We start from the raw sequence: 24,037 nt of genomic DNA, 5'->3' as shown, positions 1-24,037 counted from the left end.
CTAGCATTAATGAATGACATCATACTGGTAGTTATTAGTTTAATAAAACACTTACAAAAATGAAATACAATTTAGCTTTCGTGATTTTAAACAAAATTGTTCAAAGAAAATTTGTATGGTTAGTCTCTAATGTGGCTGCTGATGTATGAGGTGGGGGGGAGAGGAGTTACATCAGTTTGCATTCGTGGGTAACATAGTTTTGAGATGAATTCTTTGCTAATAGAAAGTCTGCACCCCAGATTCTAGTAACTACTCGAGACGGTGACATTTTCCTATCACTGGGTAATTCAGGCTATGGGGGCGATGATCAACATCAGTGGAACGTTACGGCACCTCTCAGCATATCCGTGTCCAAACAAGTTGCGTTATGCAACCAGTGGCCACACAGCTGTCCAAACAAGTTACGATAGGTAATCAAAGTCCACGGAAGCACTCAAACGAACGAGGTGGCGCAGTTGTTAGCACGCTGGAGACTCATTCAGGAGGACAACGGTTCAAACCCGCGTCCTGCCACCAAGTTTTAGGTTATCCGTGGTTTCCCTACATTGCTCCAGGCAAATGCCGGCACGATTCCTTTGAAAGTGCACGGCCGATTTCCTTCCCCATCCTTGACACAATCCGAGCTTGTGCTCCGTCTCTAATGATCTCTATGTCGGTGGGCCACTAAACCTAACCTTCCTTCCTTCCTTCCTTCCTTCCTTCCTTCCAGAAGAACTATTGCACCTCTGTCGCATACTTCGGGCAGAAAAACAGTGAATGAATGAATGAAAGAAAGAAGCGTGTTCAGGGCGGTAGGGCCGCTTGAAGTCTCCCAGTCTGCTGGCGCAACATTGCCAACCCCGTTGTAGTGAAAGAAGGGAACGAGAACCGTCAAAGAGAAGATAGGATTTCGGATGGCACTGCAACAGAAATGAACCATAGTCCTCCTTCGCTCTTATTTATTAGTGGCAAGACCGCGAAATTCGTAAGGGCAGTTTACATTTATTTCCGCGCTTGCGCTGTGATAAATTCGTTCGCCTTCCACGTCCACACTACCCAGCGCATACTGCCTCCTACGATACCCCTCCCCGCCACCCGTGTGGCCGCGCGGTTGTAGGCGCTACAATCTGGAACCGCGCGACCGCTACGATCGCAGGTTCGAATCCTGCCTCGGGCATGGATGTGTGTGGTGTCCTTAGGTTAGTTAGGTTTAAGTAGTTCTAAGTTCTAGGGGACTAATGACCACAGCACTTAAGTCCCATAGTGCTCAGATCCATTTGATACCCCCTCCCCCCTCCACCGCGTTCGATCCGCCACTACATTTCATTGGGCTATAACGCCCTAAAATAAACATTGATGTCCGTTCCCTGCCTTTTCCCGAAAAGCTGAAAAAATATTAAGCCACGTTTACTCTGTTTCGAAACTTCCGTTCTCTCAGCCTTCAACACAGACCTTTGGAGTTGGATGGTTAAGAAATTGGAAGTCGAATGACGGAAAGAAAATCTCTAAACCAAAAATAAACAGCGCAGCCACTGCCAACTAAACAAACAAAAATATCAACCATTATCGAATCTGAACTGTCAAAAGAATATCTTAAAATGTACTTTGTTTTTTATACTAACTGTCCAAGAAAACGTTCGCAATGAACCCGCTATTAAGCGTCTCAGAAGGAAGTTTTAATGAGTGAGGAATCTAGACATTGCTCGATTTCCTTTTTTCTATTCATCACACGTTCAAAACATCAACTAATATGTGTACTCTGTCACTTGGGCTAAGAAATTTAGCTATTCCCAGAATTCCCATATTCCATTGGGAATTTGAAAACAGTGCAGACGACAATTTACAAGAAATATAAGTGAGTTCACTTACTGTGGCTGCTAGCTCCAACACCAACGCCACCGCCACCAACACCAGCAACAACATTCACTCCAAAGAAAAACTTCAGCAGCGAAACCAAGCACTTCTATACTCCAGCACCTGAGTAAAGCAAGAAGAATGATTCACAGCTCTTCCTTCCGTCGGTCGTAGCCGTCAGCCTGATCACGTGACTCGCCAGCAGCGCCTCTCGTGGCGCCTCACTCACCGACCGTCCGACAAGTTGGCCGACCCGTGTGTCGGTGTTTTGACCGACCGACCGACTGGCGAACTTTCACTGTGGTGCGCGTCGCACCACTCGACAGCCGACCCAACAGACTGTGTCGAGTGTAGCGCGATCGTGCCAACCGCCCTACTAAAATGCATGTTTTGACACAGGGCGCGAAATTGAATACTGTTCTAATATACGTGTCGATGTCCAAGGTGGATCAAGGTTTAAGGACAGAGGTTTTAAAGAAATTTGCTGATGTATGCGCAGCACGTGGTGCGAGGAGTATAGCTATGAAATGAAGCACTTGTTTAATTTTTTAACGAACACATAAGGGTTTCTCTATGTGCAACACGACGTTAAGTCTGTCGGCCATCTTTACTTCTGTTTTTAGGTTTTATTTCCGATATTTACAGGAAATGGAATCTAAAAACCGAAATATCGACATTCCTTGGACGTTAATTCATAAAATGTATTTGCTTCATTGTTGTCAGTATTGAAAAAGTCGAGCCTATATCCACGCCATCCGCTATGTAGAGCAGAAGGTGGGATTAATTTTTTTTACAATTCTAACAGTTGCTAAATGCTTCATTTCTAACGCATCTGTTGTACTTTTCAGATGACGCGCGCTGCCACCATGTGTAGTCTTTCTTCTTCGAATATAAAACGAGTCTCTGAGATTTGCAGGTTATCTTATTTTAATTGATAATGTTTTTACGAACGTCTTTTGTTTTATTTATTTTGCCGTACCACGATGTATTTTCTCAGTCAATTATAAATGAAGTTGCACATTTCAGAAATAATTTTAGTTAATAACTGTGGCGATAGAAAAGCACTGAATTTTACGTCTGCTGCCATTGGCGAGAAATCGTAATATACGTAGCTAACAGTCTCTCCTCGGAGTTTACGACCTCTCTCAGAACTGCATTATTTTTCCTTAAGAATGGTTTTAAGATGTTCAGCAGTTCCGAAATGCACGATTCACCCATTCATAAATAATACTAAAATTATCGGCTCCCAGCCTGAAGGTGGGTGGGTGAATTTCTGCCCTTGTGTTCGCCACTTTTTTTCCTTTTTACCTTTAAAACTGCGAAAGCAAACCCCGTTTTGGTTTCTGTGAAAAACCGAGCGGGATCTCGTAGGACATAAACTCAATGAACTAAAGATAAAATAAATTTCGACAATAGGTCGGCAATAGAATCTCTGATTGCAGTCGGTCGGGACGCTTGTAGGCTGTCACGCAATTGGTCGTCTGTCAGCCGACAAATTGGTGCGTGTGTAGGGGCCTCGTATACGCCTTAATCTACGCAAATATTGTTCGTTTATACTTGAAGCAATGACAAATGCGACTTCCCTGCTTTCCCACGCTGAGGTGCCTCTGTTTCCTTTGCCTGGACTCTGATGACAGCCAAAGCAGCCGGATAAATGTTTTCGTCCTGGTACAAATTTTAATTGTCCGCAGCTCGTGGTCGTGCGGTAGCATTCTCGCTTCCCATGCCCGGGTTCCCGGGTTCGATTCCCGGCGGGGTCAGGGATTTGCTCTGCCTCGTGATGTCTGGGTGTTGTGTGATGTCGTTAGGTTTAAGTAGTTCTAAGTTCTAGGGGACTGATGACCATAGATGTTAAGTCCGATAGTGCTCAGAGCCATTTGAACCATTTGAACAAATGTTAATTACTTCCGGATGAACGATGGAGAATCGTTCACAAAGTATGGCGCACAGGTTCTTAGTGACACCAAGTTCCGCGGCCAAATTGTGGTATCCATAGACCTGGGCAAATATTAATTCCAATTTCGTAGTTGGAGGCGTAGGAGGTTAAAGTTTAACGTCCTGTCTACTTACAGCAGAAATAGTTGACATAACGTCTGAAACGCTGACTTCTCGATAAAGTGCACTCATATGAATTAATTAGTGGTCTATTTGTTTGAAACCTTCATCAGAAACCTTCATCAGAAAGCTCGGACTATGGAAGGATGGAGTAGGATAGTCGGCCGTGCCCTATTAAAGGAACCATCCCGGCATTTGCAGTAAGCAATTTAGGCAAATCATGGAAAACCAATATCTGAATGGCTGGGCGCAGGTTTGAACTGTCAACCTACCGAATGCGAGTTCAGTGTCCTAACCACTGCGTTATCTCGCACGATAATTTCGTAGTAGTTTCAAGGAACGGTTCTGAGGCTACAAGCAAACCGCGACAAAACGTGCTCAGCTGCCCAACCGAGCTTGTCTCAAACATTGCCAGTAATTCTCCAGTGGGTGTGGCCAGTGAGCTGTCGTAATGTCTCCGTCGGTATACTACATACTTGGCAAGGTACAGTATCCAAATCCTTCAACGCTGCAGTCAGAAGCCCGTTATGAGATATCGGAATCTGCTGCTGCAAAATCTTGTTTTTCGAGCCCTTTCTCTCATTCAATTATTCTCAGAGACTCATTGTCAGTAAAGGACCCTACACATGCTCCGGTTTATCGTCCGAACGATAAACTGTGCGTGTGAAGATTGTTGGCCGACCGACCGACTAATTGTACGTGAGTAGGCTTGTCGGTCATAAGACCGACCGATGTTTCGTTGCGGTCGGTTGGTTAGGTACGACCAGCAAACAGCAGCGAGGCCCGCCCCACGGCCCCATTCCGCCTACAAATTACGTGGTGTGTAGTCTGTCGTGCAAACCGCAAGACAACAGTTCCTTTGCACTCACTAAGCGCGGGATTTAATGCCGTCCAAATGCGGCTAACGTGACAGTGTGCGAGGCAGACGAAATTTTGATAGCAAAGTTTCTGGAAATTTTTCGAGACGTCTGTGGGACGCGTCGTGCGAGGAGTATAGCAATAGAGTTGCAAGAAATGAAGCGATTCTTTCAATTTTAACGAATCCATAATGGTCTGATGTATCAACCAGAGAAAATAAAAGATACACACCTTTGTGAATAACTGTCAGTCGTCTGTCTGTTTGAAATTAAGTCTGAAAACCAAAATAGAGACAGATTATTTCATTCCTGATACGTATCGAAATTAGAACCAAAAATTCGAATTATAGACAATCGGCGGACTTTTATTCATGAAATACCCTCGGTTCGAAGTGTTACAAAAATCCAACATATCGCCATCCCTCCTGCTTTGACGAGCAAACTGAAGGGCTTTCCCCAAGTTCTAACAGCTGCTGAGTGCTTCATTTTTTATAAATACGTTTGTGAATTTATTACATAATGTGCGCCGCTCCTATTTGCAGTGTACCTTCTTATAATTTGAAATGAGTTTCCTGAACTTACAGGGGATATCATTAATATTACATAAGTACATAAGTTCATAAAGTTTCCACGAACATAATTTATTTAATTTTCGTTTTGATCTTGCTTTATCACGACATTTGTTCTCAGGCAACTATGAATCACCTTGCAGGATTCCAGAATCGTTTCAGATAATAACTGTGGGGGCCACTCGCGCTGCATTTGAGGTCCACGTAACTTCCGCCAGTGGGCAGAAATCGTGATGTAGCTATCGTTTGACGACGTTAAGAAGCTCCGAAAAGCATTTTTCATCCAATCTTAAATAACTCCGAAAATCTTTGTGTCCCAGCTCCATAAGTAACACAGCGTAGGTGCATTTCATGCATTGCATTATCCATTTGTTTGCCCACAGCTTTTATCATGGCTTTTTTCTGGTCTTGTTAGTTCGAAAACAGCCAAGCCACATCCGAATTCTTTTCCTGTGGGATACTATGCGGTATCTCATAGAACAGAACGTCACAACCAGCGCTAGGAGCCGGGCGGCGCACAAGTAATTGAGTGTAGTCGGCCAGAACGTGCGTTGTGTAGACCACCCTGAAATCTGTCTGTCGGTCGATAAAGTGTGTGTGTGTGTGTGTGTGTGTGTGTGTGTGTGTGTGTGTGTGTGTGTGTGTGGAGAAAAACGTTTAAAGAACTGTGGCTCAGGTTTAAAAGAAAAGTTGACCAAGCATTTGATCGATATGTAGGTAGTAGAACATTTGATGATCGGGCAGGCTAGTCCTGCATGGCCGAGTAGTCGAGCACAGAATGCGAGCCGTGCTGAGCACAGCCTAGCCGCACATCCTGCCCGCACTGTTTGCAGCGGCCGAGTGTAGAGGCCGTGGCCGAGTCCCGCACAATTTTTGACTCCAAAAATGTTAAACGCGTCTTTATCCCTGCGCGATTACCTCTAGCACAGGCTTCTCATTCGTGGTGTGTTCGTAATCACGAGTGAGGAAGTGCAGGAACAAGTAATACTGAAACCAATGCGTAAACGTAGAAGAAATGGGAGAATCTAAAAAGCGAAGTAAGGAATAAATATCTGTTGTAAACTAAAACAGAAAGTCTACAGAATATGTGTCGTGCGCAAACTGATCGACGTTACTGTGTTTCTAGTCGAGAACAACTCATTTAAACAAATACAGTTGTAAGACATCCCACTCTGATACATCTTCAGAAATGTAGGTAGTAGTAAAAAACAACAGCGAAGTTTGTTGCAATGTGTGCTAAAGAGATGACACCTTTCAGACGTTAGAGGTGTTTCTGATGAAGGTTTCAAACAAATAGACCAAGAATTAATTCATATGAGTGCACTTTATCGAGAAGTCAGCGTTTCAGACGTTATGTCAACTATTTCTGCTGTAAGTAGACAAGTCAAAGAAGGGGCTTCTTGCAGTCCGAAACCGAATAAGGCCTTCTGCTATTAAGCAAGTTATTAATAAGAAATTGTCTACGACAGTTGATATGCGGACTGGTTCGTATAAAAGGTGCATTACTTGACACTTACAGCATATTACATAAACACAGATTGGTCTCTTTTGAATAATGTTTTATTTATAACCGAATTCCCGGACGTTAAGCTGACGGACGTTAATACTATGAAAGACCCGCAAGAGAGGATGACTGATACGAAAATTTCGCCAGACATGTTGCATAGTTTTGTTTTTGTCTCCGACCAGGGTCCCAATACAATAAGAACTTTGGAAAATCACGAAAGCCTCCTCTGTAGTGCTCATTGTACAACAGCACTCAGCCACATTTGCGATGTTAAATGATAGAAAGAAAAGTTTCTTCTGTTCGTGCTTGGAGCCAAAGTTCCGCACACGCTGGAACAGTTTGTGCACTATGCTAGAGTCCGTGCACACACTGTGTTATGAATTTGCTGCTTTAGTGAAGGATAAGAATTACACTTACAGATTACAGGGGTATGAGAATGAAACCCCTCGTGAACCATGGACCTTGCCGTCGGTGGGGAGTCTTGCGTGTCTCAGCGGTACAGATGACCGTACCGTAGGTGCAACCACAACGGATGGGTATCTGTTGAGAGGCCAGACAAACGTGTGGTTCCTGAAGAGGGGCAGCAGCCTCTTCAGTAGTTGCAGGGGCAACAGTCTGGATGATTGACTGATCTGGCCTTGTAACATTAACCAAAACGGCCTTGCTGAGCTGGTACTGTGAACGGCTGAAAGCAAGGGGAAACCACAGCCGTAATTTTTCCCGAGGACATGCAGCTTTACTGTATGGTTAAATGATGATGGCGTCCTCTTGGGTAAAATATTCCGGAGATACAATAGTCTCCCATTCGAAGGTCCGGGCGGGGACTACTGAAGAGGACGTCGTTATCAGAAGAAAGGAAACTGCCTTCTACGGATCGGAGCGTGCAATGTCAGATCCCTTAATAGGGCAGGTAGATTAGAAAATTTAAAAAGGGAAATGGAGAGGTTTAAGTTAGCTATAGTGGGAATTAGTGATGTTCGGTGGCAGGAGGAACCAGACTTTTGGTCAGATGAATACAGGGTTATGAATACAAAATCAGATAGGGGTAATGCAGGGGTAGGTTTAATAATGAATATAAAATAGGAGTGCGGGTAAGCTACTACAAACAGCATAGTGAACGCATTATTGTGGCCAAGATAGATACGAAGCCCACGCCTACTATAGTAGTACAAGTTTATAAGCCAACTAGCTCTGCAGATGATGAAGAACTTGATGAAATATATGATGAGATAAACGAAATTATTCAGTTAGTGAAGGGAGATGAAAATTTAAAAGTCGTGGATGACTGGAATTCGATAGTAGGAAAAGGAAGAGAAGGAAACGTGGTAGGTGAATGTGGATTGGGGGTAAGAAATAAAAAAGGAAGCCGCCTGGTAGAATTTTGCACAGAGCATAACTTAATCATAGCTAACACTTGGTTCAAGAATCATAAAAGAAGGTTGTACACATGGAAGAAGCCTGGAGATACTAGGAGGTATCAGATAGATTATACAATGGTAAGACAGAGATTTAGGAACCAGGTTTTAAATTGTAAAACATTTCCAGGGGCAGATGTGGATTCTGACCACAATCCATTGGTTATGAACTGTAGATTAAAACTGAAGAAACTGCAACAGGGTGGGAATTTAAGGAGATGGGACCTGGATAAACAGAGTTTCAGGAAGAGCATAAGAGAACAATTGACAGGAATGGGGGAAAGAAATATAGTAGAAGAAGAATGGGTAGATTTGAGGGATGAAGTAGTGAAGGCAGCAGAGGATCAAGTAGGTAATAAGACGAGGGCTAGTAGAAATCTTTCTGTAACAGAAGAAGTATTGAATTTAATTGATAAGAGGAGGAAATATAAAAATGCAGTAAATGAAGCAGGCAAAAAGGAATACAAACGTCTAAAAAATGAGATCGACAGGAAGTGCAAAAGTGCTAAGCAGGCATGGCTAGAGGACAAATGTAAGGATGTAGAGGCTTACCTTGCTAGAGGTAAGATAAGTACTGCCTACAGCAAAATTAAAGAGACCTTTGGAAAAAAGGGAACCACTTGTATGAATATCAAGAGCTCAGATGGAAACCCAGTTCTAAGCAAAGAAGGGAAAGCAGAAAGGTGGAAGGAGTATATAGAGGGCCTATACAAGGGCGATGTACTTAAGGGCAATATTATGGAAATGGAAGAGGATGTAGACGAAGCTGAAGTGGGAGATATGATACTGCGTGAAGAGTTCGACAGAGCACTGAAAGACCTGAGCCGAAACAAGGCACCGATAGTCGACAACATTCCATTAGAACTACTGACAGCCTTGGGAGAGCCAGTACTGACAAAACTCCACCGTCTGGTGAGCAAGATGTATGAGACAGGCGAAATATCCTCAGACTTCAAGAAGAATATAATAATTCCAATCCCAAAGAAAGCAGTTGTTGACAGATGTGAAAATTACCGACTATCAGTTTAATCGGTCACAGCTGCAAAATACTAACACAAATTCCTTACAGACGAATGGAAAACCTACTAGATGCCGACCTCGGGGAAGACAGTTTTAATTCCGTAGAAATATTGCAATACGTGAGGCAATACTGATTTTACGACTTATCTTAGAAGAAACATTAAGGAAAGGCAAACCTACGTTTCTAGCATTTGTTGACTTTGAGAAAGCGTAGGACAATGTTGACTGTAACACTTTCTTTCAATTTCTGAAGGTGGAAGGGGTAAAATAAAGGGAGTGAGAGACTATTTACAATTCGTACAGAAAGCAGATGTCAGTTACAAGAGTCGAGGGGCATGAAAGGGAAGCAGTGGTTGGAAAGGGAGTGAGACAGGGTTGTAGCCTCTCCCCAATGCTATTCAATCTGTATATTGAGCAAGCAGTAAAGGAAACAAAAGAAAAGTTCGGAATAGGTATTAAAATCCATGGAGAAGAAATAAAAACTTTGAGGTCCGCCGATGACATTATAATTCTGTCAGAGACAGCAAAGGACTTGGAAGAGCAGTTGAACGGAATGGACAGTGTCTTGAAAGGAGGGTATAAGATGAACATCAAGGAAAGCAAAACAAGGATAAAGGAATGTAGCCGAATGAAATCGGGTGATGCTGAGGGAATTAGTTTAGGAAATGAGATGCTTAAAGTAGTAAATGAGTTTTGCCTTTTGGGGAGCAAAACGATGGTCGAAGTAGAGAGGATATAAAACGTAGACTGGCAATGTCAAGAAAAGGATTGCTGAAGAAGAAAAATTTATTAACATCAAGTATAGATTTAAGTGTCAGGAAGTCATTTCTCAAAGTACTTGTATGGAGTGTAACCATGTATGGAAGTGAAACATGGACGATAAATAGTTTGGACAAGAAGAAAATAGAAGCTATCGAAATGTGGTGCTATAGGAGATTGCTGAAGATTATATGGGTAGATCACATAACTAATGAAGAGGTGTTGAATAGAATTGGGGAGAAGAGTTGTTTGTGGCACAACTTGACAAGAAGAAGGGACCGGTTGGTAGGACATGTTCTGAGGCATCAAGGGATCGCAAATTTAGCATTGGAGGGCAGCGTGGAGGGTAAAAATCGTAGACAGAGACCAAGAGATGAATACACTAAGCAGATTCAGAAGGGTGTAGGTTGCAGAAGGTACTGGGAGATGAAGAAGCTTGCACAGGATAGAGTAGCATGTAGAGCTGCATCAAACCAGTCTCAGGACTGAAGACCACAACAACAACACCGAGAATCAATTTGCAGGAAGTATTGCAGGCGGCACATATGAATTAGAAGGCAAAAAGTAATCTACAATCCAGTTAGTTCTTCTTTGCTTTTACAAACTGCAGAAAATCTGCAGCGTCAAAGAAGTGAATGTGAGGTAGCTGAATTACTGCAGTTACAAGTTCTGTTTCATCACAATACGACGAAAAAATAGATTCGTAATTAACTAGTGCAGCTGATTATTTGGCAGACATGTATTGCTTAAGAAGAGGAACAAGGGATTAAAAATGAGGTCCTGACGTTTCACGTCCAACCGTAAAATTGCTACATTCGTTTTGCTGTGTTATGTTGCCTCAATATGTTTGACACAAATGAAAAATACGAACTTCTTGGCACTGTGTGACGAATGTGTGGAAGCAGTTCAGGTGCAACATGCAACAATAAACGTAGTCATTTTGTGTAGTTGGTGTATAGTCTCTCGTAGCGAAACGAAGAACAGGGCGCAAATTAAAGTACAGATGCTCCCAGAGTCACAGAGTCAGGCAGCAGTAGCCGCTCGCGAAACAAGCAGCGAATTTTATATCATCATCTGTATGTTTTAATAGTTTACTTTCCTGTGATTCTGGGTGTTTATCTAATATTTAATAGGCACAGTTCTCGTGTTTTCGTTTGCGTCGGAAAGCAAATCGATTTTGTGACATATTACAAGTTCCTAATCGGGGGCGAATTATTTAGTTTCACCTGAGTGCATCGGTAGTTATGTTTTTGAATATCTGCGTGTTAATCTAATTTATTAGACAGAGTTGCTGCGTTTTCGTCTGGGTCTACAGTAGAGTTGCGCAGCACGTGTCGATAGTCCGTTTATCTGCATACTTACATTTTCCACAGTCTTTAGTATGGACAGGGACTACGATTGTTCTGTGCGGATGTGAGCCGATTTGGCGACACTTAGCTCTGTGACGGCTCTTCGGTTACACAGCCTGAGGCTGCAGTGGATGGGCACCACTGTTGCGGGCCGGCCGTGGGGATCCGACAGACGTCCAGGCGAGTCCTCCGATCGGTCCTCCCCGGTGGACAGCCCAGTTACTGCTCGCACTGAGGTCGATCCCTCACCTGCGGTCGAGTGGGAGGTCGCCCCGGGCTAGCAGGCCTCACGTAAGGCCTGCCCGGTCTGTCTGACAAACAGGTTCCACGTGCTGTCTGTCGCTGAGCCACATGCTGTCGCCTGTCCCGTTTCAGAGGAAACCTCTCGGCCTGCAAGATCTGGTGGGATTGTTGGTAGTTGCGAGCTCCGACGGTAGGATCGTTATGGGGCCCCTCGGGGACATGGCTGCCATGAAGGGAAAGAAAACCAATGTGCACTCAGTGTGCAAACCGGGTGGAGTCATTCCAGATGTGGAATGGGTCCTCCTGGATGTACAGGGTGCAGCCAACTGCAGGTGGTGGCTCACATCGGTACCAATGATGTGTGTCACTTTGGATCAGAAGAGATTCTCTCTTGTTTCGGCTAACAAAAATGGTAAAGGCTGCCAGTCTCGCTTACAAGATGAAAGCAGAGCTGACCATCTGCAGCATAGTCGATAGGACAGATTGCAGACATCTGGTACAGAGCCGAGTGAAGGGTCTCAATCACAGGCTCAGGCGGTTCTGCGACGGTTCATCGACTTGCGCCAGATGGTGGTCGAGTTTCGGGTTGTACTTCAGGTGTCCGCTATACGCAGGAGGCGGCTACACAGGTAGCAGGGGCTGTGTGGCGTGGACTGGGCGGTTTTTTCGGCTAGAGGGTCTCGGGAAAACACAAGACGGCTTCAGTCACAAAGGATGCAGGCCGAACACAGGAGGAACGTAGAGACAGGAACCATCAGTATAACAGTTGTAATTTGTTGGCAAAGTACCAGAGCTCCAAGCACTAATAGAAAGCACTGATGCTCAAATCGTTATAGGCACTGAAAGCTGGCTAAAGCCGGAGGTAAGCTAGGCCGAAATTTTTGCGAAGAACCTAACTGTGATCCGAAAGGATAGGCTAAACACGGTTGGCGGTGGCGTGTTTGTTACTGTTAGAAGTAGTTTATCTTGTCTCGAAATTGAAGTAGATACTTCCTCTGAGTTAGTATGGGCGGAGGTCATTGTTGGCAACCGGAATAAAATAATAATTGGGTTCTTTTGCCGACCTCCCAATTCAGATGATACAGTTGCTGAAAGGTTCACAGAAAACTTGAGTCTGATTTCAAACACGTACCTGACTCTACGACTACTGTCGGTGGTGACTTTAATTTACCATCGATATGTTGGCGGAAATACATGTTTCATTCCGGAGGTACTCATAAAACATCATCCGAAATTGTGCTAAACGCATTCTCTGAAATTTATCTCGAGCAGTTAGTTCATGAGCCCTCGCGAATAGTAAACGGTTGTGAAAACACACTTGACATTTTAGCAACAAATCAACCTGAGTTAATAACGAGCATCAAAACTGATACACGGATTAGTGAACACAGGGCTGTCGTAGCGAGACTGAATATTGTAACCCCCAAAACCTTCAGACATAAAGAAAGATAACCTATTCAGAAAAGCAGATAAAAATTCACTTGCCGCCTTTATGACGGACAATCTCCACTCCTTCCAAATTAATGATGTAAGTGTAGACTAGGTGATGCTTAAATTCAAAGAAATAGTATCGGCAGCAATTGAGAGTTTTTTACCAAATAAATTAACAAACTTCGGAGCTGATCCTTCTTGGTACACTAAACGGGTCAGAACATTGTTGCAGAAGCAACGAAACAAACATGCCAAATTTAAACAGATGCAAAATCCCCAAGACTGGCGATCTTTTACAGAAGCTCGAAATTTAGCGCGGACTTCAATGCCTATAACGAAACTTTGTCTCGAAACCTGGCAGAAAATCCAAAGGGATTCTGGTCGTATGTGAAATATGTTAGCGGCAAGAAACAATCAATGCCTTCTCTGCGCGATAGCAATGGAGATACTATCGAAGACAGTGCTGCGAAAGCAGAGTTACTAAACACTGCCTTCACAAAAGAAGACGAAGTAAATATTCCAGAATTCGAATCAGGAACAGCTGCCAACGTGAGTAATGTAGAAGTAAATATCCTCGGAGTAATTAAGGAACTTAAATCACTTAATAAAAGCAAGTCTTCTGGTCCAGACTGTATATCAATTAGGTTCCTTTCAGAGACTGCTGATGCATTAGCTTCATACCTGACAATCATGTACAACCGTTCGCTCGACGTAAGATCCGTACCCAACAGGTCACACCAATATTCAAGAAAGGTAGTAGGAGCAACACATTAGATCACAGGCCCATATCGTTAACGTCGATATGCAGCACGATTTTGAAACATATATTGTGTTCAAACACTATGAATTACCTCTAAGAAAACAGTGTATTGACACACAGTCAAGATGGGTTTAGAAAACACCGTTCTTGTGAAACACAGCGAAACACATGCGAATAGCATGAAGTGTTGAGTGGTACTGACAAGGGATTTCAGATCGATTCCGTATTTCTGGATTTCCAGAAGGCTTTTGACACTGTACCACACAAGCGGCTTACAGTGATATTGCCTGCTTATGGAATATCGTCTCAATTATGTGACTGCATTGGTGACTTGGTGTGAGAGAGGTCACAGTACATAGTAACTGACGGAAAGTCATCGAGTAAAACAGAAGTGATGGCGTTCCCCTAGGTAGTGTTATATGCCCTTTGCTATTCCTTATCTATATAAACGATTTTTGAGACAATCTGAGCAGCCGTCTTCGGTTGTTGCAGGTGACGCTGTCGTTTATCGACTAATAAAGTCATCATAATATCAAAACAAACTGCAAAATGATTTAGAAAATATATCTGAATGCTGCGAAAATTGGCAGTTGTCCCTAAATAACGGAGTGTGAGGTCATCCACATGAGGGCTAAAAGGAATCCATTAAACTTTGATTTCACGGTAGACCAGTCAAATATAAAGGCCATAAATTCAACTAAATACCTAAGAATTACAACTACAAAGAACTGAAATTAGAAGGAACACATAGAAAATGTTGTGGGAAAGGCTAACCAAAGACTGCGTTTTATTGGCAGGACACTTGGAAAATTTAACAGATCTACTAAGGAGAGTGCCTACACTACGCTTGTCCGTCCTCTTTTAGAATAGTGCTGCTTGCATCACTCATATAAAATGTTCGTTAGTAACGAAGAACGCCTCTTACAGGGAAACCAACACATATCAGCCGTGTTTGACATGCGAAATTATGCCGTCACTAACTCTATAAATAGGACATCTGTCTATGAGATGTATATACTTGGGGATTCAGTACCTCACAAATACGTGTCTCTAACTATACAATCACCGTAGTTATGAAACTGAAGACTCGATTTTATGACCAAGATGTGGCAGATGAATCGAGTACGTCGCACATGTCTTGGTCCGCCTAGAGGAAAGTGCCGAAACAGGATGGGCTTCATGCACGGCGTGCACTGCTAGCCACTACCACTCAACTACAAGTTTACTCTGCAGCAGACGTTTGCTTGGCATAAATCCCACCAGGCACACTGCACAGATACGCCAATTCACTCATTATAGTAACATTAGATTGGTAATCAGTTTATTTTAAAGTTCTACTGATAAAAAACCTATTTTGTGGAGTTCTGAGTGAGATATAGTATATTAAATTTTGGGTTTTATCACACAATAATCCATTAGAGGCGCTGAGAACCATAAAGCACATCATCGTCAACTGGAGACTAGCGTTTACTCACGCTATGGTGGGTCAGGTTTACCTGTTCTGTAGGCCCACATTACGCTGTATCTGAACATCCGCTAAAACCTGTCTCACTGGTTTCTCTGATATTCACTTAACTTTGGAGGCCGAGGACATTGTGCTTTGGCCCCCGTGGCTTTCAGCGCCTCATTTGTATTCTGGTGAAGTGACCTTGCTGGTAGGTAGCACTTCTTGACTTTAATAATTTCCGCAAACGGTTCTTTGTATTTGGTTGTTTACTGTGCAGGAATCGGCTTTCCTGTGCAGTGTCTTTGATGAAACTGTATTAAGCGCTAACAGAAAAAAAAAATTACTAGGAAAAGTTAGCCGCAAAGGAAGTGGGGCCTCTCTGACCACATTAGGGATCTAGTACAATTTTACGAAAAAATAAGGAAAGAACGACAACTCCTACTCACAGAAAATGGCGGAACGGAGAGTAGCGAAAGCCTAAACATTATTTCGTTCTTATCATAAACTGTACTTTATTGCGTACAAAACAACAAAATTCCACAGAAACTGTTCTTTCTTTTTTTCAGACAAGTTATGCACATTATTATTATTATTATTATTAATATTATTATTATGGTCAGCAACGGAAGTTGTATAGATATGTTGATAAGCATAACTGTTGTACAGCAGGCACTATTAATTTCGCGCTGGTCCCGGCGGAGGTTCGAGTCCTCCCTCGGGCATGGGTGTGTGTGTTTGTCCTTAGGATAATTTAGGTTAAGCAGTGTGTAAGCTTAGGGACTGATGACCTTAGCAGTTAAGTCCCATATCGTTTCACACACACATTAATTTCGCACTCTCATATTTCTTTGAATTTCAAAATTTGTGAACTTCCAGAATGTACACCAACGAGCCGAAACTGATCAAGAGATTCCGGTACTATGATATAATGAAGATACAGATATTCGAGAAGAACTTTGTGGTTATTTTAAATCGCGCATGCAAGAAAGATGAATTAGTTGGGGCAGCACTGGATGGTGCAGTGGAAAGCGTACCCACGACAGTTGTGTTGGACACAGGTGCAGGTGTTAACGTCCATGACGCGCATTGTTTTAAAATTGTAATCAGTGAAACTCGTGTACGGACAATGCCACTCCAAAACTGTACAGTCTCATGTGCTATTGGCGCCAAGGGGCAATTAGTTGGGTGACTGTGGAATGTGAGGGCGGAAGAGTACCATGTACAGCCCGCGCACAATACGGTAGCCGAAGCGCGGTGACCAGTTTTCGTCCAAAGTGGCGGGCAAGTTCATTCGTTTGTTCCGAAGGGGGTGTCCACTGTCTTTGTCTCTTTACGTCGGCGAAACAGAATAGAGGCGTACCGATTTTACTTAAGCTATTCGGTAAAAAAGTTCATTTTTGCGTTACTTATAGCTTATAATTGTGTCAGCTTCATGATAATGTGCACATCATTCGTTGATGGTCATAGTTATGGTGATATTTGCACGGAAGTAAGACACTGCGCGAATTACGAAAAAGTCGCTACGATTTTACATTTGGTAGATATTACGTTATATGTTTCGCTGTATTAAATTTAGCTAAAGTACTGAATTTGTCTTTAGACTTAGGAGTTGGTCTCCATCTGTCATTGATCTCGAAAAAGTTGATCTGACATAGCACACTCACTTACGACCCGCTAGCAATAAAGCCAGGGCATAATATGGACAACATTCCTCATATTTCCTAAACGGTTTGAGATATCGAAATGAGATTTTGGCAAATGACAGCACGCGAAGAGGAGAATATTTTTCCATACGGTTGTCAGGCAGAACTGCATCATTTACCGTGTTATGCCACTAACCACAGACGCAATTTTTAAGGGCCATCGATAGCTGGTGAAAGGAGAAATGCTACAGGTTTTGAAACAATATAAGTGAAGATATTACTTGTTTATTTTTGTACCGAGGCTGTGCTTTTTCGTAAGCTACTGACTTTCCTGTTCCTCACTTCCTTAACAAACTTCGTAAAACTCTGTTTCAGAACACAGGGTAGCGAGATGAAACTGTAAGCTCTGCCGTGTTTTAGGAAAAGAAGCAAAAGTTAAATGTGTCAGTTTTACTCAAAATTCGCCACTCGTGACGCTTCTCTGAATGTTACAAATCGTTAACAAGCCAGGCGAAAACAAATTCAGCGGAGTTCTTTTTAACTACCAACGAAAGCAGTGGTGACAGATCTTCTTGAATGGTCGCCATACAAGTGTGGGCTCCACTGAATACTTAACAAAAGTTACGGCCGTACCCTTCAGTGTAGAAGGGCGCTACCCCTCCAGCGCCTTCCACCACCACCACTCACTCTCCCCACACGTTATTATTCTGCGCGGACTCGACGTTTCTCGCTGTAAAGAATTTGTCTCCTGTCTGTTAGGCTCGGAATTTCTGGTTGGAGGTTACGCAAAGATCGACTTTCCAAACGGAACTTGGCATTTAGTAGTAGGTGGTAGGAAATTAGTTTTAAGTTCATTAAGGATCTCGTGGCACTTAGTGCGAGAAAGTGAAGGTCAAAGTCTCAAAGTGATAGGAACTAAGGCGCAGTAGGGCAGTACTGTGTTCGTAATGCACTGGAACGTCAGAACATAGAGGCTCGCATGGGGATTTTTTCCTGTATTCAAACGAAAATGAAAAGGCTCAACTACCTAATTTGCTAAATAATATTCAAATGTCTTCTCAAATGATCCTCCCATTATTAAGGAGTACCAATATCACTTGCAGGTAGTTCCATATCAAATGTATTATTCGCGCAACCTGAATTGACATCTGGCGCAGTAGCGACTTTAAATGGGAAATGCCTTTAGGTCACTCACCGCGCGCCATATTAGTCTGTACACATTGTATCGTCGTGCGAGCTATTCCATTCCCTGGGCCTGACGGGCGGTGGTGAAAGGAATGCACGAGGAATATCTAGTATTTGTATATAATTTCACTTCATACGTTACTTGCTATGATTGGACTTATTGGGAATTAAGTCTGACGAATTCTTCTTTTAAGAATGAAAGTGCTTCTGTAATTTTTAAGTATGCTTCTTCAAGGATGAATGAATTTTTCGTAATTAAGTATGGAATCTAAATCTTTGTGTACAATTCTTGACAGTCACAGACAGATCCAGCTGTGCTAATCTCACGGACTAACGTACATATGCAAATACACTCCTGGAAATTGAAATAAGAACACCGTGAATTCATTGTCCCAGGAAGGGGAAACTTTATTGACACATTCCTGGGGTCAGATACATCACATGATCACACTGACAGAACCACAGGCACATAGACACAGGCAACAGAGCATGCACAATGTCGGCACTAGTACAGTGTATATCCACCTTTCGCAGCAATGCAGGCTGCTATTCTCCCATGGAGACGATCGTAGAGATGCTGGATGTAGTCCTGTGGAACGGCTTGCCATGCCATTTCCACCTGGCGCCTCAGTTGGACCAGCGTTCGTGCTGGACGTGCAGACCGCGTCAGACGACGCTTCATCCAGTCCCAAACATGCTCAATGGGGGACAGATCCGGAGATCTTGCTGGCCAGGGTAGTTGACTTACACCTTCTAGAGCACGTTGGGTGGCACGGGATACATGCGGACGTGCATTGTCCTGTTGGAACAGCAAGTTCCCTTGCCGGTCTAGGAATGGTAGAACGATGGGTTCGATGACGGTTTGGATGTACCGTGCACTATTCAGTGTCCCCTCGACGATCACCAGTGGTGTACGGCCAGTGTAGGAGATCGCTCCCCACACCATGATGCCGGGTGTTGGCCCTGTGTGCCTCGGTCGTATGCAGTCCTGATTGTGGCGCTCACCTGCACGGCGCCAAACACGCATACGACCATCATTGGCACCAAGGCAGAAGCGACTCTCATCGCTGAAGACCACACGCCTCCATTCGTCCCTCCATTCACGCCTGTCGCGACACCACTGGAGGTGGGCTGCACGATGTTGGGGCGTGAGCGGAAGACGGCCTAACGGTGTGCGGGACCGTAGCCCAGCTTCATGGAGACGGTTGCGAATGGTCCTCGCCGATACCCCAGGAGCAACAGTGTCCCTAATTTGCTGGGAAGTGGCGGTGCGGTCCCCTACGGCACTGCGTAGGATCCTACGGTCTTGGCGTGCATCCGTGCGTCGCTGCGGTCCGGTCCCAGGTCGACTGGCACGTGCACCTTCCGCCGACCACTGGCGACAACATCGATGTACTGTGGAGACCTCACGCCCCACGTGTTGAGCAATTCGGCGGTACGTCCACCCGGCCTCCCGCATGCCCACTATACGCCCTCGCTCAAAGTCCGTCAACTGCACATACGGTTCACGTCCACGCTGTCGCGGCATGCTACCAGTGTTAAAGACTGCGATGGAGCTCCGTATGCCACGGCAAACTGGCTGACACTGACGGCGGCGGTGCACAAATGCTGCGCAGCTAGCGCCATTCGACGGCCAACACCGCGGTTCCTGGTGTGTCCGCTGTGCCGTGCGTGTGATCATTGCTTGTACAGCCCTCTCGCAGTGTCCGGAGCAAGTATGGTGGGTCTGACACACCGGTGTCAATGTGTTCTTTTTTCCATTTCCAGGAGTGTATATTTGTATAAGAACTGATTAAGATTTGGACACAAGCTTTGAAGCGGTAGAAGTGTTTTGTTTCATAGACTACACAGTGGCATGTAAAGCTATGATCTGCAGACACGTCCTGAACAATAGGCTACAATGGTTAATCCCAAATAATTTGGAAAGTACTAATTTATGACAGAGATACGTGGTATGTGAATGAATATTAAAACGTGTAAAACATAAAATGATAATTTCCCTATAAGCGCAGCCAGCATGAGTAGGATATACTGCCAAGCACAGAGAAGTAAAAAAGCGTTTGCTACGCAAGCAATGCACAAACCTATAGATATTTATGGCTTAAGTTTTGTTTATTATGACAAACGCTTTGTGCAGGAACAAGTAATTAAGTACGTTTCTAGTGAATTGTTCTATTTGAATGAAGCAAGATCATAGTACTAGTTGAAAAATCTAGCAATGAGTTGCTTATCGCCATGTCTTGTCAATCTCTTAACTAGGCAAAATTTCTATTTGTGTATCGCTGGATGCACATTATTCAATCGCGTACGCGGTGGACCACGTTTTGCTCTGGTAATTTTAGCTTCTTTCGTAGACACCATAATTTCTACGCAAGTAAAGTGCGAAAAGTGGCGCCCTGAACGACGGAAAACACGACTTTATTTTATGAAAGACATCTCACAGGTAAACGTCAGGCCACTGAACGGAGCCACTAAGTACATGACCCATTATTATGACAGTATAAAAATCTTGTATATACAACTCCACTGCTAATATCGCAAAAGAGAGATATTAAATGTGTAAATAATTTTAGAGTTGTATCAAGTTTCACGTACTGTGATAACAAAATATTTGAACAGTAACTATTTGATTGGCAAGGTACATAGAAGCTCCTAAGAAAAGAGACGCAGTGATTCTGTATGTACTGCAGTTTAAAACCCATTATGAAGCTCACGACACTCATTTAAGTGATGCTGACAGACTCCACAAGCATAAGCAGATAACACATTTGAAAGCCCGCAGTAGTACGTGAATTTGTACTCACCTCTGCTGCGTCGGATTGTGGAAGTAATCGGCTGACGAACGCTTTTCATCCAGTGTGTCTTCATAACTTTTGTTGCGCGAAACCACAAATAAACACATGTGATGAAGGTGGTACCGCGGAAACCAACTGACGTCTGCCGTTTTGTTACTCTGTAACAGTGCTTAATGTGCCGACTATTGTTGTCAGGTACGATTGTGTTCGTTTAACGTGCAAAAACTTTAAAGACCAAACATACGTGTGTCCTACAAGAACGCTCAACTACTGATTGTGGAGGGCACTTTCGTAATATGCTTGGCTGAGTACTGAACTACAAGCAACACGCTGAGAGAGATTGTTTAGTGAGAGCCATGCGGAGCTCTGACAGGTGACAGTGATGCCAACGTACACGTAACAAGAAAACGGAAGTTCTCACTTCACGAAATGAATGAACAGGAGTAACTACATATAACCTACATTAAACTTTTGACAAGACAAGTACACTAAGCAAAATTCTTTTCAGGGCCGCAAGCGCGTAACGAATGTGTTTCGTCTCCCTGATGCTGCCCTTAATTGGCTTCGTATAAATGATGCTGAGCTGCGAAGCAGAGCGCAGCCCCCGACACGCCGTGGCAGCCCTGGTGCGAGCAGCAGGCGTTTGTTCGTATCAAGCAGCTGGTGTGCAGGCGGAGCTGCAACAGATGACAGAGGTCGGCGACTGCCTGATCTCCGTATCAATTAGATAGAGCAGAAGACTTAATTGCTGACGAGGGTCACATTGGTCTAAACTTTAAGAACTTTATTACAATTTGTAAACTGTGGAACCAAAAATAGCTCAGATTTCAAAACAATCAACACGATAACTTTGATAACACAAAGCGAAAAAATTAAGTACGAAATTCTGTTTTTTGTAACGGTACCTTTCGATAAAATTGTAAATATGGAGCAATCTTTTAATGTTAAACTGAGTAAACTGGATGGAAATTTTATCCCTCGCTGCGTTTCTTTTTTTAGAGGTGGGGGGTGGGAGGGAACGGGGGATTTTTTCCCGTCTGCTGCACCCAGGGGCGAGGGATGGAATCAGACAAAATGAAACGCCACATAAACACAACTGTTCACTTGTGCCTCATAAAGTCGAAAGTAAATATAGTAAAAAGGTCTAATCCAAGGTAAACCTTCTAATAAAGACTGATAATTTATCGATCAGCGCACAGATACCAAATAATTCGTACTTTATTACATGATTAAAGCAAAACTAAAATATCTCTTAATATAGTTTGCTATCAGAAAATCAAAACTAAATCGTTTAAAAACAAAACTCTTTTGCCAAATATTTAAGCGAAAATGTGTCTACTAGTTGGTAACTGTTTGAATGCCCAAACTATGTTCTGTTCATTACATAACTTCGTGCACTCAAGGGGCCCCTAAAACGTTATACATGATTGTTATTTACGAAGGACATTTATGCATCGCCCCCACAGTGATTTCAAAACCATATTTATAGAAATCTATTAATACTGTATTTTATAGTAAAATAGTATTTTCTTCTTTTTCACATAAAGAAATAAGATTTTTAATTAAAATCATTTGGCTAGAGGCATTTGCTAAGTGAACGAAGCGGAAATGAAAAATGTATAGTGTCGGTAAACAAATAAGCGATCATTATGTACTTCATTTATTCTGGCACTACGGTGGCGCTTAAATCTGTCGGGTATCTCATAGTGTAAGCATCTGCTCGTATGTTCCTCTGTATTTACTTAAACATATGGTATTTACTGGAAATCTGTGAGTCGAGTTTATTTAAAAAGCAAACCTCTCTGATTTTTGTGATACAACTATTACTATGTATGAATTACTATTACTATGTATTTCTGTTGACAGCCAGTAAAGAAAGGACTATGACGAATTGATCGAGGGTAGAACCAAGGTATATAGAAAAAGCAGGTAGGCCATTCCGGCCCCAAGCGAGTAAAAAACTCCCAGACGCCCTTGCGCGCCTTGACGTCACGGAGAGGACGCTGCAGTGCTGTGAATTCAGTGGAACACGGGAGTGGCAGAGTGCATCCCAAAGAGTAGTTTGTTTTGAGACAGTCAGTGTAACCGTGCCATGGCACATTGCATTAATACTGCTCGAACGACGACGGACGTTATTTATCACGTTTTTCGCAAGGATGAGCACTTGCAACGTGAATGGACAGTTCGATGCAAACGCAAGGACAAAGTGAACGTGAAAACTGCACGTGTGCGTTGAGCTCATTTTCGGCTTGAAGATTGTGAACGGGATCTGAGAAATGAGCTTCTAGTGTTACCTTCAAGAAAGAAGTTATTACCAACAGCAATCCCCTGCATAAACATTCCGAAATGACATGGAGAAGAAATTGCGGAAAGCAGTGATGCAAACGAAAGGGTAAGACGTCTGCACATACATAACACTGTAAATAATTGAAACTGAAAAATTACCGAAATGCAAATGAATTAACATAAATGCAACGCTTTTTGATGCATTACTGTACTGCTTTACTGGAGGGAATGATTATATTGTACAGGCAATAAATAATGTTGCTCAGGTGTATTTGCTTTTCCTCCTGGATATAATAGCTTCATTTGTCGTAGAAATAGCACTATTTTTACGTATTCTCGATATGTTAACTATTTTAGAGCTAGTATATAGTTCAAATGACAAAATCAGCATATTTCGCGTAACTTGTTTAGCTTTACTTCTGTAAGAATATGTGATAGTGACCAGTTGACTTCGTAGTGTAGTCGTATGGTTTGTGATTCCTGTGTTGGAGGCTATTGGTTCGTTTGACTGTATATCCGCAAAAAATTTTATTTTTACATTTTATCAAATTAAGCTATTGTAGCCGCTTATGCCACTGATATTTAATCACTTTTGTCAATTTATCTGATTTTTAGTGAGAAATGATGCAGTTGCCTAGTACTCAGTAAAATTTTTTAGAAATAGTAGGCCTTCTCGGTAAATAATTTTAGGAATAATAAAATTAAAATTAAATTCATTCGTTAGGGATGCGCAAGTCGTGCACAACGCTGTGGAGCAAGAAGTTTGCAAAAGCGAGCTTTGACGACTTTAGAAACTGTGTCACCGAAAAAAAAGAAAGTCGACTGAACCACATGTACAGATTGCGCTCATGAGCTCACTGAAGTAGTGAATAAGGATTTGGAA

General features: G+C 43.0%; 1 protein-coding gene across 1 annotated transcript in view; it reads left to right on the top strand.

The window, feature by feature from the left end:
• Positions 1–21,595, top strand: part of LOC126442989 (uncharacterized) — a 76,360-nt gene extending 54,765 nt beyond the window's left edge. Inside the window, exon 3 of the mRNA XM_050090836.1 lies at positions 21,377–21,595. Coding sequence (XP_049946793.1) covers positions 21,377–21,595 — 219 coding nt within the window. The remainder of the gene's footprint in view (positions 1–21,376) is intronic.
• The last annotated feature ends 2,442 nt before the right edge of the window (positions 21,596–24,037 follow it).

This window comes from Schistocerca serialis, unplaced genomic scaffold, assembly GCF_023864345.2.
Source record: "Schistocerca serialis cubense isolate TAMUIC-IGC-003099 unplaced genomic scaffold, iqSchSeri2.2 HiC_scaffold_1417, whole genome shotgun sequence".
In the NCBI taxonomy this organism is placed as follows: Eukaryota; Metazoa; Arthropoda; class Insecta; order Orthoptera; family Acrididae; genus Schistocerca; species Schistocerca serialis.
The sequence above is the reverse complement of the archived record's forward strand: the minus strand, read 5'-3'. Positions and strand labels throughout refer to the sequence as shown.